Below are 14958 nucleotides of genomic sequence, written 5' to 3'. Positions count from 1 at the left end.
GACTTCTTACGCTATGCCAAAAACAATCGCAGTCTCATATCTGTCCACACACACACACAGCACAAATAGACACGCAGGCACGCACACGCACACACACACACACACAATTGCCTGCACACACCTGTCTAATCCACTTTTGTTTGATACGCCTTTCCAAGCCTATCTTCAGTTGTCCATCTTTCCGTCTGCGAGCATTTGCTAGCTTTTCCTTTTGTGGGATTTAAGCTACACCCCCCACCTCTCCTCCCTTACGTACTCCTGCCTCTTTCATTCTCTCTCTCTCTCTCTCTCTCTCTCTCTCGTGCCAGCCAGCATCCCTTCCTTTCAATTAGTCAAACCTGAGGAGATCCACCGCAGCACTGCCCCTCCTCCACCAAACAGCTCTCGTCTCCCCTTTGCTTCTCCTCCCTTTCTGTGTCTGGATGGTTCTGTCACTTTTTCTCAATTAGCAGACTTGACAGGCAGTTCAGCCTGCTCCTCTCGGTCCTCCGCTGCCATGCTCCCTCTGAGTCCTCCTATCTCTCTATCTCTCAACCGGTCCAGTCATTTTCCAATAGATAATGTTCAATTTAGCCTGTGTGTTATTTTGCCTTTTAGCAAAAATGAAGAAACCGTCGTCAGTAATTGAATGGGCTGGTGTCTTCGGAACCGAATAAGAGAAGAGAGAGAATGGTATCGAAATATTCTGTCGTCTGCCTCTAATTCAGCAGGATTAATTCTCCTCTGCCTCAAGGTGCTGCTCTATATCCCCCCCTCTTTGTCCTCCTTGTTGGCCTGCCTCTCTCATCCCACCATGCTGTGAGAAATACCTCCAGAACTTCTAGAAACCCCTCCCTGGGACGGGCCTCTGTTTGTTCTGCCCCCACGCCGCTGCCCTGCCCGTGGAAAGGATGGCATGCGCTGTGAACTCCTCTCTGTCATTCACTTGCCAATGCTGACTTGTTTATGTGTGAATGTGTGGAGGGGGGTAAAAGAGAGTGGGGGTGCTGTGCAGTCAGCAGCCTGCACTAAGACCCTGCTCACGCCGCCTGCAGCAGAAGCAGCAGCTTCCCTTGTCCCGGCCAGATTAATGGCTGAATGGGCTCTGCCGTGCCCAGCAGTCCCCCTCTTGCTGCCCCAGTGGAGGGCATGCTGAAACTGAGCGGGCTGGCATTATCGGGCACAGCCAGACCACGCTGTGAAAAGGGATTATGCCGTCAATCGTCACGCTCACAAACAACATGCTGCTGCAGAAAAAAAAAAAGACCCTCTCTCAGCTTGGATAAAGACGGCCAACCAGCTCTCTGCTTTTCTCCCTCCTCAAATCAGAGAAAACGTCTTGCTTAGACAAAGGATCCCTCCCCGTCCTCTATCTGTAGATGAATTGGCATAAATGTGTCTTCTTTTTAATCATGACAACAAATAAAGAAACAGCGACAAAAAAAGGGGAAAGAGATAAGAGAGAAAGAAAAATTGGTGAAAGAAAGAAACAGAGAGGAAAAAAGTGCGGGTATCTAATTATCGCCCCATTGCCTTCCTCGGAAAGCAGCACCTCCTGTGCTATTGCAGGGCTGTTGGCTTACTCTGTGCATTTCATTAATTAAAATTGGAGGATGCGGAGGCCGCTCAGAGACGAGGTCATTAAGCCCACCATAACACTCCTCCTTCCCCAGAGCTGGTCACACAGCATTGGCCCCATTGTTCCACTGGCAGAAAGTGAGACATTCAACACTCGGAGCTGACGTTTAAAAAAACCCCCTAAAAATACAAAACATAACTGTTCTGCGTACACACTGCATCTTCGCTTTACAGGATCAGGTCGCAGGCTTGCCAACACAAATACGTCCGTCTTTCATTTAGCTCCTAGAGCCATGTATTCCTCTCTTTCTCCTCCTCCCCCTTCCTTCATTCCATCTGTGAGTTGTGTTTGAAAGTGAACCTTAGGGTGAAACAGGTGCAAAAGCAAAAGCAGGAGACGTGAACCACCTGGACTTCTGTACTCGACTTGAAGGCCACCGACATGTTTGTATGTGGTGCTAGAGGACAGTAGACGGCCAGTCTGTCTGATCAAAGTCACACAGAAGCACAAAAACAATATAACGCTACATGGCTGGAAAATGATTCACTTATAGAGCATATAGATTCATTTTTCGTATTTTTATCAACAGTACTTTGATTTTTGTAGTTAGAGTTGTGTGAAAATCTTCATAAAGTAGATGTTATGGTTACCCAATTGCAGTGGAAGTTGGTTGTAAGAGGGATGCCTTTCCTTTATACTAACATCATGATGGGATTTCGTCTCTATCCATGTTTTCTTTCTCCTCCACCTCTGCTTGACATTTACTTGTTCTTTTTTGAATGTCCCATAGCAAAATTTGTCTTCTGTTTGCATGTGGAGTAAATGTTCTCCAGATGGGCTTGATGTAATAAGCCCGGGTTTACTGCCCTCTAGGCCCAAAATCCAGATGACCTTTTACCTATGATGTAGGTCAGTAAAGGTCAGCTGGCCACCTCTCACGTCCTGTAAACACAGCCTTCAAATCCGTCCCTATCTCTGCATTCAGATGGATAAAGGTGCAACTGCCAGTTCTGAGACAGAGTAGAGCTCAACAGTTAATCGATTAGTAATCGACTACTAAATTAATCGACAACTCTTTTGATTGTTTTAAGTAGTTCTAATTTTTAAAAAGTCCAAATTCTATGATTTCAGCTTCTTAAATGTGAATAATTTCTGGTTTCTTTGCTCAGACAGTAAACTAAATATCTTTGGTGTTCGGACAAAACACCATCTTGCGGTTTGGGAAACACGATCAACATTTTCACCATTTTATGGACCAAAAAACGAACCGATAAACCGAGAAAATTATCGACGATTAATCGATAATGAAAATATTCATTAGTTGCAGGACTAAGAGAGGGATAACGAAAGAGCAGTATGTGTCAAAGACACATCACAGCAATCCCCAAGCTTGTCTTGTATTGTTTACATTGAAAACTCAGGCACGAAAGGCAAACATGACAGGCAGAGCCAGCACTTATTTGCGTATGAAAACCACCAGCTGCATTGGACCTGAAGGATTATACTGGGTTAGTCTGCATAACTGCATCTTGGTGCTTATTGTCCTGTCTTATCTATTCACTTCTTCCCTACCTCCGCTATCCATCTCAGCAGCTCCAGGGTATCCTCGATTCTCAGGGAGTCTGGCCCACACTTTCCTTCCCATGAGCCACCTGGATCACCATGCCAACAGCGGAGTTCTCTATGGGCAGCACCGTTTCTATGACACCCAAAAAGGTGAGACATGAGATGATTAAAATTCAATCAGACAGAAATAACATACTTAATTCCAATTTATAGAACATGGTAAGGTATAATTTGATGTGGGATACTGATATAGGGATACCTGGGGACACTATCACAAGCTGAATAATCAAATTCCTGTCAATGCCTCTTCCTTTCTTGACTAATGCCTTCTTCTTTACTGGCCTTCCTTCCATCCTCTCTTAGAGAACTTCTATCTTCGCAGTCTACCATCCCAGCCTCCTCTCATCTCAGCCAACCACAGTCTGCCACCAATGTCCAGGGCAGGTTCAGGCCATTCTCAGGGGTCGTGCAGCAGAGACAGAGATGCAGGGGTGGGTACAGGTCTACATAAGGGTCTTAAAGAGGGGTCTGTCGAGAGAGGAGTGGTACCTGTCAAGGACAAGGAGAGGTCTACTAGCAAACATGAGGCAAAGGAGAGACAGCAGCAGCAGCAACAACAGCACCACAGTCACCAACCACCCCAGCCCACACACCACCACCATTCCCACTCCCACCAGCAGCACCCACACTATCCACAGCACCCACTGCCCCTGGAGGAGGTCAACAGTCGGGCCCTGGAGAGGCACAAGGCTTCGCTCACGATGGAGTACAGCAAGGATCACCCTCAGAGTATGGGCAAGCCCCTCAGTGCCTGCTTGCACAATGGGAAGATGCAAAATGGTGATACAGGAACTGGAGCAGGGGCTAAGGCCTCCATCTCCAGCTATGGAGGGGAGGTCACAGTCCTTGGGGTAATGGGAGGTGGAGGGAGCAGCCAAGGCAGACACATGGGGTCCAGCAGCAGTAGTCGCTGCACCAAAGAGGGGATAAGTGGGGAGATGAGGATTAGTGAACAATCTTCGGACTGTCTGGAAAGGGGTCAGGCACCACTCCACCACTCTCTGTCCTATTCTGTACCCCCAACCTTACACATGGGTTCTTCTGCTGGAGGGGCACACCCCCATCCGCATCCTCACGCTCACCCCCATACACATCCTCACCCAGGGGGCTTCCACTGCCTCCAGCTCCACCCCAGCCACCCACACCACCCACATCATTCCCATCATACACATCACCATCCGGACTTCTTCTGCCCGCCCCCCTCTGCTCCTCTAGGCAACCCTGGTGCCCATGAGAGGGGGGCAGGCAATGTGGGGCGAGAACCTAAAGTCACAGGACCTACATTTGTGCCATCTGTGGCAGATCTGGGGGACAAACCTAATGGGCCATTCCAGATTGGTAACCCTGACTGCCAGGGTGTGGGCAGTGGGGGGGGAGGCAGCAATGCCAAGGAGAAGGTAATAGAAAAGAATGGAGGCAGTGGGCACCATAGTAGTTGGCACAGAAAACAGCAACAACAGCAGCAGCAGCAGCAGCAACAACAACAACAACAACAACAGCAACAACAGCAACAACAGCAACAACAACACCAACAACAGCAGCAGCATGCTTACAGAAAGACAGAGAAAGCTCTGGAGTGGATGCAGTCCCACCACCCACATCTTCAGCCCGTGCAGCTTCCTCAACCTCCCCAACAACAACAGCCCCCACATCCCCAACAGCAGCACCAGGTTGTACGATCACGCAGTGCTGAGTGCATCAACAGTGGTGTGGACATGGACGTCTTCAGATCCTCACTGTCTCAGGGGCCTAAGGCTGGACACTCGGTCTCTCATTCTGTAAACACTTCTCCATACAGAGACTGTTCCCATTCAGGACCACCACCTAACTCCTCCCCACTTGGAAGTAAAAGCATGGGTCAACATAGTGGGCCTGGAGCAGCCCATGGTCCCAGTCCAGGAGGTAGCTGCTCCTTACAGAGGGATGGCCAAAAGGTAGCCAGGATACGCCATCAGCAACATGGCCGTCCTGGCCCAGATGCTTCTTCTCCTGCTGAGTTGAACCAAGGGACTAGTCAGGAGTTAAAAAGAAAGATGGACATGTCTCCTTATGGTTACAACAACAGCAGTGGTCAGCACCATCACCAACAGCCCCCATTGCCACCCTGGACCATGAGGCCTACCCACCACATGTCACAACCCGAAGAGGAGCAGAGGAAGTCCTACATGGAGTTAGGGAGCACTGGTGGGCAACACTCGCAGCAGCAGCAGCAGCAGCAGCAGCAGCAGCAGCAACAGCAGCAGCAACAGCAGCAGCAACAGCAGCAGCAGCAGCCGGGAATGAGCCTTCCTCCTCCCCAGCCTCTCCCCGCACCTCCCCTCAGTCAGCAACAGCAGCAGCCACAGCCACAGCAGCAACCTGAGCCCCAGGGTCCAACCCAGGGGGAGAACAGTGCCATGAAAAGCTTACTTAAGTACAGCAACCAGCAACAACCACTGCTCCTCTCCCAGAAAAGCCCCTTTGGGGGACTGGGAAACCTCAAATCAGGTCCTGCTGGTGGGAGCTGTGCCCTGCAGGGCAACAAACAGACTTTACCTTCCAGGAAGGGTCCGGCCAACGACAATGAGCGCCCTGACTACAGCGGGCGGAGCCGAGATATCGGGGAGGCAGGTCATGGGGAAAGTGAGGTGCGGCAACCGCCAGTGGGGATTGCAGTGGCGGTTGCCAGACAAAGGGAGCCACCTTGTCGTTCAGCAGACAGTCATCCCAACAGCCGGCAGGGAAGGGTACATCCCTCTGTGAAAGGTAAGCAGCCAGGGTCACTGCCTCATAAATGAGATGCCGGGAACAGAGACCAGTTTTTTTGTAATGTGCGACCTGTCAAAGACCCAGCTGTGAAAAAAGGCGACAGAAAAGTCGAGATTTATAACTGACAGAATATATTGGTTCTTCTGAGCATTTTTTTTGCAGTCGAGACAGACCTTTAGTTTTACTGAATGCAGTAAGACTCTTGAGGCATGAAATTCTCACTGGCTTTTACATCTCATAAGTTTGAATATAATTAGTTCCACAAGTGATCCTAAACATGCCTATCCAAAGTTACATGATTTGTTACAGTTATCAATACTTGTATTCCAAGACATAAAATCTAAGTAAATTATATAAATATTTACCTTGTCATTATTAATACTGTCATATCAATATTCTTATTCTTGGCTTCAGAAAGCAAACAATGCAGTCTTGCTTTTTATTAAATTCAACAAATCAATCAAAATAAATTCTGAAGCACCATTATTTTAAATATTCATCTGTAAGAGATGTGTCTTCTTGTTTTGATGTGTACATACTGCCCATCCACATGTGGTTTCATTTTGAAAACAGATGACAGTAGTGTTCAGATGCACCTTTTTTGCTTTGGTTTAATACAAATCTAATTATTGATGGCTTAAGTACAATGTCTTTTAAACGTTGGAGCAAGCATGTCAACAGATTTCATTTTTGTGGAACAAATACTGGAATAATTCAAAGCAATAAGACAGAAAATGTAGTGTATAGTTCAGGTGCCTTTGCTTCAAAATATGTATAGGGGGCGAACTAATAAGCACATTCACTCAAGTCTCTTGTGAATCATGTTGGTGGGTGACTTGGGAATTGGTCTTCACCAAGAGACACGACGTTGAAAGCTAATGGTTAAGTTAATGTTTGTCTCACAGGACCGTCCCGCTCCATGTATCCTTCAGATCCAACCACTGAGGAGGAGAGGAAAAGGATGAGTGGGGAACAGATAGGTCTGACTTGCTTGGACAGAGAGAGGGATCAATACATTAGGTAAAAAATTGAAAACTCACTGCTTGATATACAAATTGAAATCCGTATGATAGAAACCTCGACTTCACATTTTCATTTGTATTTCTTTATCTTTGTGTCATCCTGGTATCAGGGACAACAAGGAAAGGGTGGAGTTTGCAAGGATCCACCCCTCCAACAGCTGTCATGGTGACCTCACCTCTCATCTCATGGTCCCAGGCGGGACTTCCCTCCAGTCTGGCCAATTAGGAGATCCTGCCGCACATTCTGCTCACCATCACTGGATGCCAAGAACTGGGAGTCCATCCCTCTGGATGACAGGACACTCTTATGGTAAGACGATATTAATTGTGGGGGGGAATTAAGATGCAAGAATTACACTTTTTCATATTTTTGTAGCAGTTTTTATGAGGAATATGATGGGCAAAATGAGCTAAACGGACATTCTTTCCATTAAGCAGGTATAGGTCACACGGCCCTGCACCAGAATCTGCCCCCAGGTTTCTCTGCAGCTATGCCAGGCCCTCTGCAGCCAGTCCTGCCTCTGCCTCAGGATCCCTCCGCCCAGCTGGTGGTCCTGCCCACTGAGCCTCCTTCCCATCCTGCAACCCATCACCTGGGTATGCCATAATATTTCTCCCTCTACACTGTAAAGTCAAGTGATCTTCTTATGCACTTTAAACAAAGGAGTCTGCGGAGTATATACAAATAATGCACATGCAGTCACAATTACAAATTATTTACTTGCCCTCATTATCTGCCACACAAACATAAATCAAAATTCAGAAATTTACTGCATTAGAGATGGTCATTGTCAACTGTTCAGTCGCTAAGCTACAATAAGAATCTTGACTGATTAAGACAACTGAACATCCAGGCAGTATGCTCTCATGTGCATCGGAGGGACAAAAGCGGATGGTAAAAACTCTTTGGTTGTTTCGACGGTTCTCAGGGTCCACCGACACTGGGGGATTGCTCCCTGTGGTTCCGATGGTCAGTCTGACCAATGATGGAGGGGTTAATTTGTGTGAGGATCTGTGTATTTTTTTTTTTGTGTCAAGAGACCCTTGTCCATTCTAAATAGAACTGCTTAATCTTATTGGTTAAGGGTTAACAGTCGGTTGACAAGCATTGGCTATCAGTGAGGAAATTAAAATTCAGTATTTACATCCCTAGCCATATATTCCATAGCTGGGCCTCCCACTGACCACAGAAAAACACACCTGCTTGGTGGATAGGGGATAGTGCTCTCAACAGGTCAGGGTGCATCCACCACACACACATCTGCATGTATACACCGAGTACCGCACCACAGGGAGAGGAAATGTTAGCGTACAGGAAAGATTACTTCTCAGAAGTCCGTGTAGGCCTGTTTTCAGTGAACAGGCTGCAGAATTTAATTAGCTCACAATCTTCCTCCTGCACTGCACAGCCGTGTTTCAGCTCAGAAAGGACGTGCATCCACAAAAGCTTTCCCACAGGAAACATTTGTGTGTCTAAGTTTATGTCATTGAACAGGTTTTGCAGTGTCTAAGCAAAACGGGCAGAAGAGTCAAATTGGACATAACTATTAATGGGGGAAAAAGTGTATGAAATACAAAGAATAGAAAAATGCCAGTTTTGCTAGTGTTGTAATGTTAGCCCATTACTACCAAAGTGGGACCACTGACCACTGTCATAGCATATCATCCACTTTAAGTTGTATTAGTCCCATATTGAGAAATATACCCCAACCACAGATATGGGAACTAAGCTTCCTGCTGGGCTCTTTCACAGACCCCCTCCTGTGGTTTGGCCGGGCAGGTGGGACTTTTTGTCAAAAAAGACTGCACTGAATGCTCCAGCGAGACGAACCCTCTTAGCCAGCCCAGTATTTTGACCTCTAATCAGTCTATAGCCATCATCTGTTCACATTTCATCATTGTCAGGATTTTTTTACAGCATTCCAGCAAATTCTCTAGGCACTTCTTAAGAGACAGCTTTCTGTTCTGAGCGGGGGAGAGTGTGGGATTATAGTTGCCTGGGGAGATGTTGTTCCGGGAAGTCAACATTCCCTCTCTTTTTTTTTTTCTTTTTTTTTAAGATTTGTCATTGTTATCAAAAGTGAATACAATAAATTTGAAATCCTCCTAAATTGTTTCACCATTTTTAAATGGTTGTGTGGGAGGTAGATAATGAGACATAAGCATAAAAAATATTTTATATTGGTGTGTATGTGTATGAATCCAAAGCAAAAGTGCGATGTGCACGCGTGTTTTTTTGTTCTAAGGTAGCCTCTGTCACATTCCTCCTCCTTTTTTTCCTCATTAGATGTGATGGAGCAGCCGGGGCTGTGGCCCCCTGTGTACGGCGCCCGGGGCCCACCCTCCCACATGCAACATCCTGCTGTGTACTCCCGATCCCAGTTTCTACGGCAACAGGAGCTGTACGCACTCCAGCAGCATCAACAACTCCAACATCAGCATCAACATCAGCATCAGCATCAACATCAGCATCAGAGCCACCCGTCGCAGCAACCGCAAGCCCAGTCTCAACCTCAGCAGCAACAGCAGGCACAGCAGCAACAGCACAGAGCCACACATGGCATGGGCATGCAACATCAAGCCACTCACAATGCACAGGTGATTATAGAGTCAAATATGCAAGAAACATTAGGATTTCTGCATAATAGTTTGATCAACATGGACTGACATAGATCAATTTATATATTTGATATAGAACATCATCCTAGATCCTCACAAGGTTATTAAGTCTGTTTAGTTCCCTAAATGTCGAATGACTAATGCAAGGAAGTGATTATGACATTGCTATTGCTATACAAAATAACCTGCTTATGCTCTTCAGGTTTGTTGAACCCTTCATCAAATGTAGAAATTCAAATAATTTTGTTTATAATGCCATAGATGCAGAAGCGACCAAATGAGCCCTCAGTTGAGCTCGAGGAGCTCATTTCGGAACCCAGAACGTCCAAACCTGCCAAGCCCTACTCTTACAACCCGCCTCAGAGGAACACCCCTCCCCCTGGAGCCTGCGCTGCTCACCTGTCCCCCTGTTGCCAGTCCCCCTCGCTGCGACCGCATCCCAAAAGCACTCCTTCAACACCCTGCCCTGCTCTCAGCCCTGCTGCAGCAGCCCCTCACTCACCTGCCATCAGTCCTGCACCACCACAGATGCCCAAGAGGGGCGACTCTCAGGACCAGAGAGTAGAGGCACAGCCCCCACATGTTTACCCTCCAGAGTCTCTGGAGCCTGGTAAGTATAAGCAAAAGCAACTATATGCATACAAGAGTATACAAATCTGCCTTATTGTTTTTCAAGCTGGTTGTGATGCCAAGTATTAGCAACATTGATAACATTAGATGAAAGCCTGTCAAAGAATGTAGAAAGAAAGAGGCCACCAGGTACAAATGTTCAAATGAGTAGGTCTGACAGCTATGAAACTAGAAGGAAAAAAAATCCTGGATCTGCCTGTTTATCTGAACCCACTCCAAAACTCGAGGCTTCAAAATGGCAGTTCTCAAACCAAGGGATGACGTCACGGTTGATTGCCACTTGGTTCTTCCTTGAGTCACGCCCCACCCCTCCACAAAATTTAATGGAAATATTTTGAGTAGTTTTTGCGTAATCCTGCTAACTAAAGTACAAACAGAGATGAAAACATGACCTCCTTGGCGGAGGTAATAATGACAGTGAACTCTACGATAAAGCAGCACTTTGTACGTGATACCCAATGTAAATAGAACAGCCACTGTTGTTAACACTCTGTTTTTCCTGCTGGTGTTGTTGTAATGTGCGTGGGTGACTCTGTTGGCAAGCCACTGATTGACTGAACTGCTCTAAGCTGCAGAAAATGGCTGCCAGCTGAGCTGGGGCTTTCCAGTACTGTTACCTCAGTAATGACTGAGAAACACCTCAATAGCAGCCTTCGCCTCTCCTCCACTCCCACAGGCACGGCACTCTCTTCATCATCATTAATGTCGAGCTAACGGCCGCCGCACGCCAGAGGAATTGTGTCGGGCAGACTGATAAACGAAAGGCCTGACCCACTTCAAAAAACACATTCACAAAAGGTTGCATGTGGTCCTCTCCCCATCCCAGTGCTGGGAGATCAAGGCAGGGTGCCACTTCATTTCCGTTTCCTTTTTTTTTTTCACCCCGTGCGATTTAAGTGGTAGCAAGGGAGTTAAGTTCAGACATGTAAGAAGTTCAGTTTTGCACAACACCCCCGCATGTAACAATCTCTTCAGGAATATTAGGGCTTTCAGTTGTATATCAGATAAAATGTTACTAACAAAATAACAGCATTATGAGACATTTGTGGCAGGTTTTATCAGAATCCTTTTGCCAATGTTGATAATTCTATTATGTATATTTGTTTCTTTCTATAGACTTGCCTCCAGGATACACCTACCCTGCTACTGCAATTGGCTACAGGAGCGGGCCTTCCCCTCAGGATGTTCGACTGGCTGAGCCAGCCGACCTGCAAGCAGTCCAGGCAGAGCCTGCTGCGCTAGCTCCCGAGTCTCTCTCCAGGCTGGGGGAGGAGCTAGACTGCCAAGCGGTGGTCAGGCCCCTTTCAGAGTCACTCCCACCTGAGGAAGCAGAGCAGGAAGCAGAGGAAAGATTGGTTGAAAGAGTTCTTGAACAGAGAGAGGAGGCGCAGGTAACAGCCAACTATGTGCCTGGGAAGGAGGAGGTGGAGGAGCAGAGGCCCGCTGAGGAAGAGGTGCTGGTTTGCCCCCCTGCTGAGAGCCCAGTGTGCGAGGCTGCTTCCTGTCCAGTCCCCCTTTCAACAGAGGAGTCTGAAAGGCCAGAAGCTGTCATCACCTTGGAAGAGGAAGAGGATGATGAGGCGATGGGTGAGGGGAGCCAGGTGGAGCACGCTCAAAAGGTCAACGTGCCTGGAGAGCAGGAGCCAGAGCTGCCCACCATCATCGAGCTTGACCCAGCTTCCCCTGCAGTCCCTGAGCCGCAGTCTGTGGCCCCTGACGACGCAAAGGACAGTGAGCCGCAGCAGCACGAGAATGCGGCGACCACTGATGATTCCGCGGTGGAATTATTGTGTGTTTCCCTTGCCTCAGCTTCCTCTCCTAGTCGAAACCAGGCAGATGTCGCTGTGCCCCACAAACCCCTTGTGCCCTGCTACTGGAGTCTAGAGCTGCTGATTGCTGCTGCCTTCTGCACAGACGTTCCTCCGTTTCCCTTGTTCCCCTTTAGCTCCCCATCAGTTGCTCCATCGCAGCCCAACCCCCACCAGGGTATGGAGCTCCTGAGCGAGCTGGCAGATCTGGAGCTGCAACAGCGAAAGCGCACCTGTGGGAAAAGCCAGGGTGAGGGACAGCGGGTCTTCCATTACTCATACACATTAGTATGCACACAGAAACACACTTGTGGCGACAGAATGCATTTCTGTCTCGTCGTTTACACTCCTTTTCCTTTGCATCCGCCGTGACAAAGTCCCACTCCCCCCTCAGGCCTAGCCTCGGTCGCTCTGTGTTCCCTCCCAGTTACTCCTCTCTTCCTGGTGGTCTAAAGAGCCTCTGGTGGATTCTAACATGTCCCCAGAGAAGCTGTCTGCATGCTTGCTTGCCGTTACTCTTCTTTGGTGTGTTAAAGGCATTTTTATTTCCTAAAAGACTGTTCTAAGGATGCAGAGGCCTCAGGAGAGGGAGAAGCAGGAAGACAGGGCTGAACCACTAGTGAGGGGTGTACACCTCCCGTTCTCATTCCCTCTCTCCCTTCCAGCTTTCCTTTGGGAGCTGTCTCTGTCTCTCCATCCTGCCGCTGTTTGATCCACACATGTGCACAGGCGCACACACAACTCCAAATACACACTTAAACAAAAAGGGAAAATCAGAGACACACCAGTTGGCAATCCGCTCCTCTCCCAAACACAACATGTTACTGAAAGTTAGTGTGTAATCACAAAGGCAGTCGATGTTTTGAGCACCCTGGGGCATTGCCTGGCTAATTAGACCCCATTGTTTTAAAGTGCCTTTAAAAGCTTCCTTGTTTTCAAAGCGCCATGTGTGTTTTTTTTATTCAGGCAAAAGGATGTTTTGTGTTTACCACAGCATCCTAATGCATTTAACTGCTCTCAAAAGAGGCTTCTATAAAAAAGGTATCATCAACCGATTCCGGAGTCAGTGATGTTGTCTCTGTGATGCAATACTGTTGGCAGCTCTGAGAAGTGGCACATGGCGCAGCAATAGTCTTCACCAAAACAAGAACTAAAAGTAAAAGTAAAAAGGACCAGTATTTTTTCGTTCTTATTCATGTAAAGACATAAGACAGTGTCGGATTTCTCCATCTTCACTATAATGCTGTAACCCCTGCCGGCAGAATTAATTCACAATATATCATCGTTACTGCTGAAATTATAATTTAAAGAGCACTCGTAGCTCACACACAAGCGCAAAACCCCACTACCTTTCTTGCGTACTTTGTCATAAGTTTTTAGTTCAGCTGTAGTGTCTCCAAATCAGGCATAATTGGACACAAATAATTTTTTCCCCCCTATTGTTCCCCAACAGAAGAAGATGTGCTGATGTTTGACCTCCAGAGCCTTGCTACCCTGGCCACAGCCCGTGCACTGGAGATGGGCTCCCAGGAAGGCAGCGGTGCGGGTTCAGGGCGGCACTTCCCAGCCCGCAAGATCCTCAACTTACGTAGGAAATGCAGCTGGACACCCCGCAATGAACCAGTAAGACTGGGACCACTGTGAGCCATTGTAAGAAATGTATGAAGAGTTGTTGTTTAACGTTAAAACTAACTACTAATGCTGTTATACGTCAGGTGTGCCCAGCCAAAGGTAGCATGGAAACTATGGATGGTCCTGAGCTTGCAATGCGAGTGAAGCTGGCTGAGCTGCAGCGTCGCTACAAAGAGAAGCATAAGGAGCTGGCCAAACTTCAGAGGAAGCACGATCATCAGTGAGTATGATCTTATCCCCCTTTGCCTCAAGCTCATGTCCACCCTTCACAATAAAATTTTTTAAAAGTGATTAAAACATTCACACGTTTCCTTGTTCACTGAGGTTTTGTTTCTGTATTTTTTTCTGTTCTTTGCTGTGCCAACCTTTGGCGTTTAGATATATGATGAATCTCAAGAGTTCCTCTCTGTCCTCTTGTGTGTTTCCATCTGCATGTGCAAGCAGGAAGGAGGAAACACCTCGCAGCCCAGCACGACGAGGACCAGGGCGGCCAAGGAAGCGGAAACCCACCCTCACTACAGGTCCAGTTTCCTCATCAGAAGGCCAAAGAAAAGTCAAGTGAGTATCGCTCAGCCCATCTCCGCTGGCTGGATATAGTCCAGTGTTGTCAGATAAGACCCCCCCATCATATATACAGGGACTGCCTCTCACTGGCAAAAACAGGAACTGGGAGAACACAGCTGAACCACTCAAGGAAGTCCACTTGAAACATTTCTAATCTAATTGGTGCATTATTGATGTCAGTCGTGCGCGTGGTTGCGAGTTCAGAATATTTTGCGCACGCTTGATATGTAAACTCAGGAAACCGCTCGTCACTGTCATTAGGTTTCAACACAGCAAACTGTAAACCACAGTGGCATTACTGTAGTGCATGTTGAGCTTAGCTGGGCAGTGTTCGAGGGTGCTGTGGGGTGTGGTAGGTGGCTGGCTGGCTGGAGGGAGATGACAGGCAGAGGATGTAATTAGAGTACTGTGAATTCTCCTGTAAGCAGCAGGAATGTGACACACCACTGCCATTACAGGCCCACGGGGTCATCAGGGGTCCAAAGGATAATGTGACGATCAGACAGTCCAGGCACTCAGAGATAAGCTGACATTTAGAGCTTTCATACGTGTGTTTCATGTGTGTGTCTGGGGGGGGGGGGCAGCCGGTGGAATACAGTGAGAAAAACGGCAGACTAAGATAAACGAAGAAGGATATTTAAAAAAAGAACCCTTCTTTTTACTTCAAAATGTGTTTAATAACATTTTTGAAAAAGTTAAAGTGTCAGCTTTAGTCAAAATAATGGGTATAGTTGCTGTTTTTGATGGGGGA

The 14958-nt window shown here is 47.4% G+C and overlaps 1 protein-coding gene across 12 annotated transcripts in view; it reads left to right on the top strand.

Moving 5' to 3' along the window:
* LOC118288616 (BAH and coiled-coil domain-containing protein 1) overlaps positions 1–14958 on the top strand; it is a 64874-nt gene that overhangs the window by 35987 nt on the left and 13929 nt on the right. For 5 of the 12 annotated variants that reach the window (XM_035614906.2, XM_035614900.2, XM_035614894.2 and 2 more), the window contains 11 exons: positions 3149–3274; positions 3488–5929; positions 6838–6952; positions 7065–7264; positions 7390–7551; positions 9242–9552; positions 9835–10183; positions 11320–12261; positions 13465–13634; positions 13727–13863; positions 14085–14201. In XM_035614906.2, the coding sequence (XP_035470799.2) occupies positions 3149–3274; positions 3488–5929; positions 6838–6952; positions 7065–7264; positions 7390–7551; positions 9242–9552; positions 9835–10183; positions 11320–12261; positions 13465–13634; positions 13727–13863; positions 14085–14201 (5071 nt within the window). The remainder of the gene's footprint in view (positions 1–3148; positions 3275–3487; positions 5930–6837; positions 6953–7064; positions 7265–7389; positions 7552–9241; positions 9553–9834; positions 10184–11319; positions 12262–13464; positions 13635–13726; positions 13864–14084; positions 14202–14958) is intronic. The other 7 variants (XM_035614896.2, XM_047328029.1, XM_035614899.2 and 4 more) reach the window with 6 other exon arrangements.

The sequence above is a fragment of the Scophthalmus maximus genome, chromosome 17 (assembly GCF_022379125.1).
Source record: "Scophthalmus maximus strain ysfricsl-2021 chromosome 17, ASM2237912v1, whole genome shotgun sequence".
NCBI classification, from domain to species: Eukaryota; Metazoa; Chordata; class Actinopteri; order Pleuronectiformes; family Scophthalmidae; genus Scophthalmus; species Scophthalmus maximus.
This window is presented reverse-complemented; position numbering and strand designations above follow the sequence as displayed.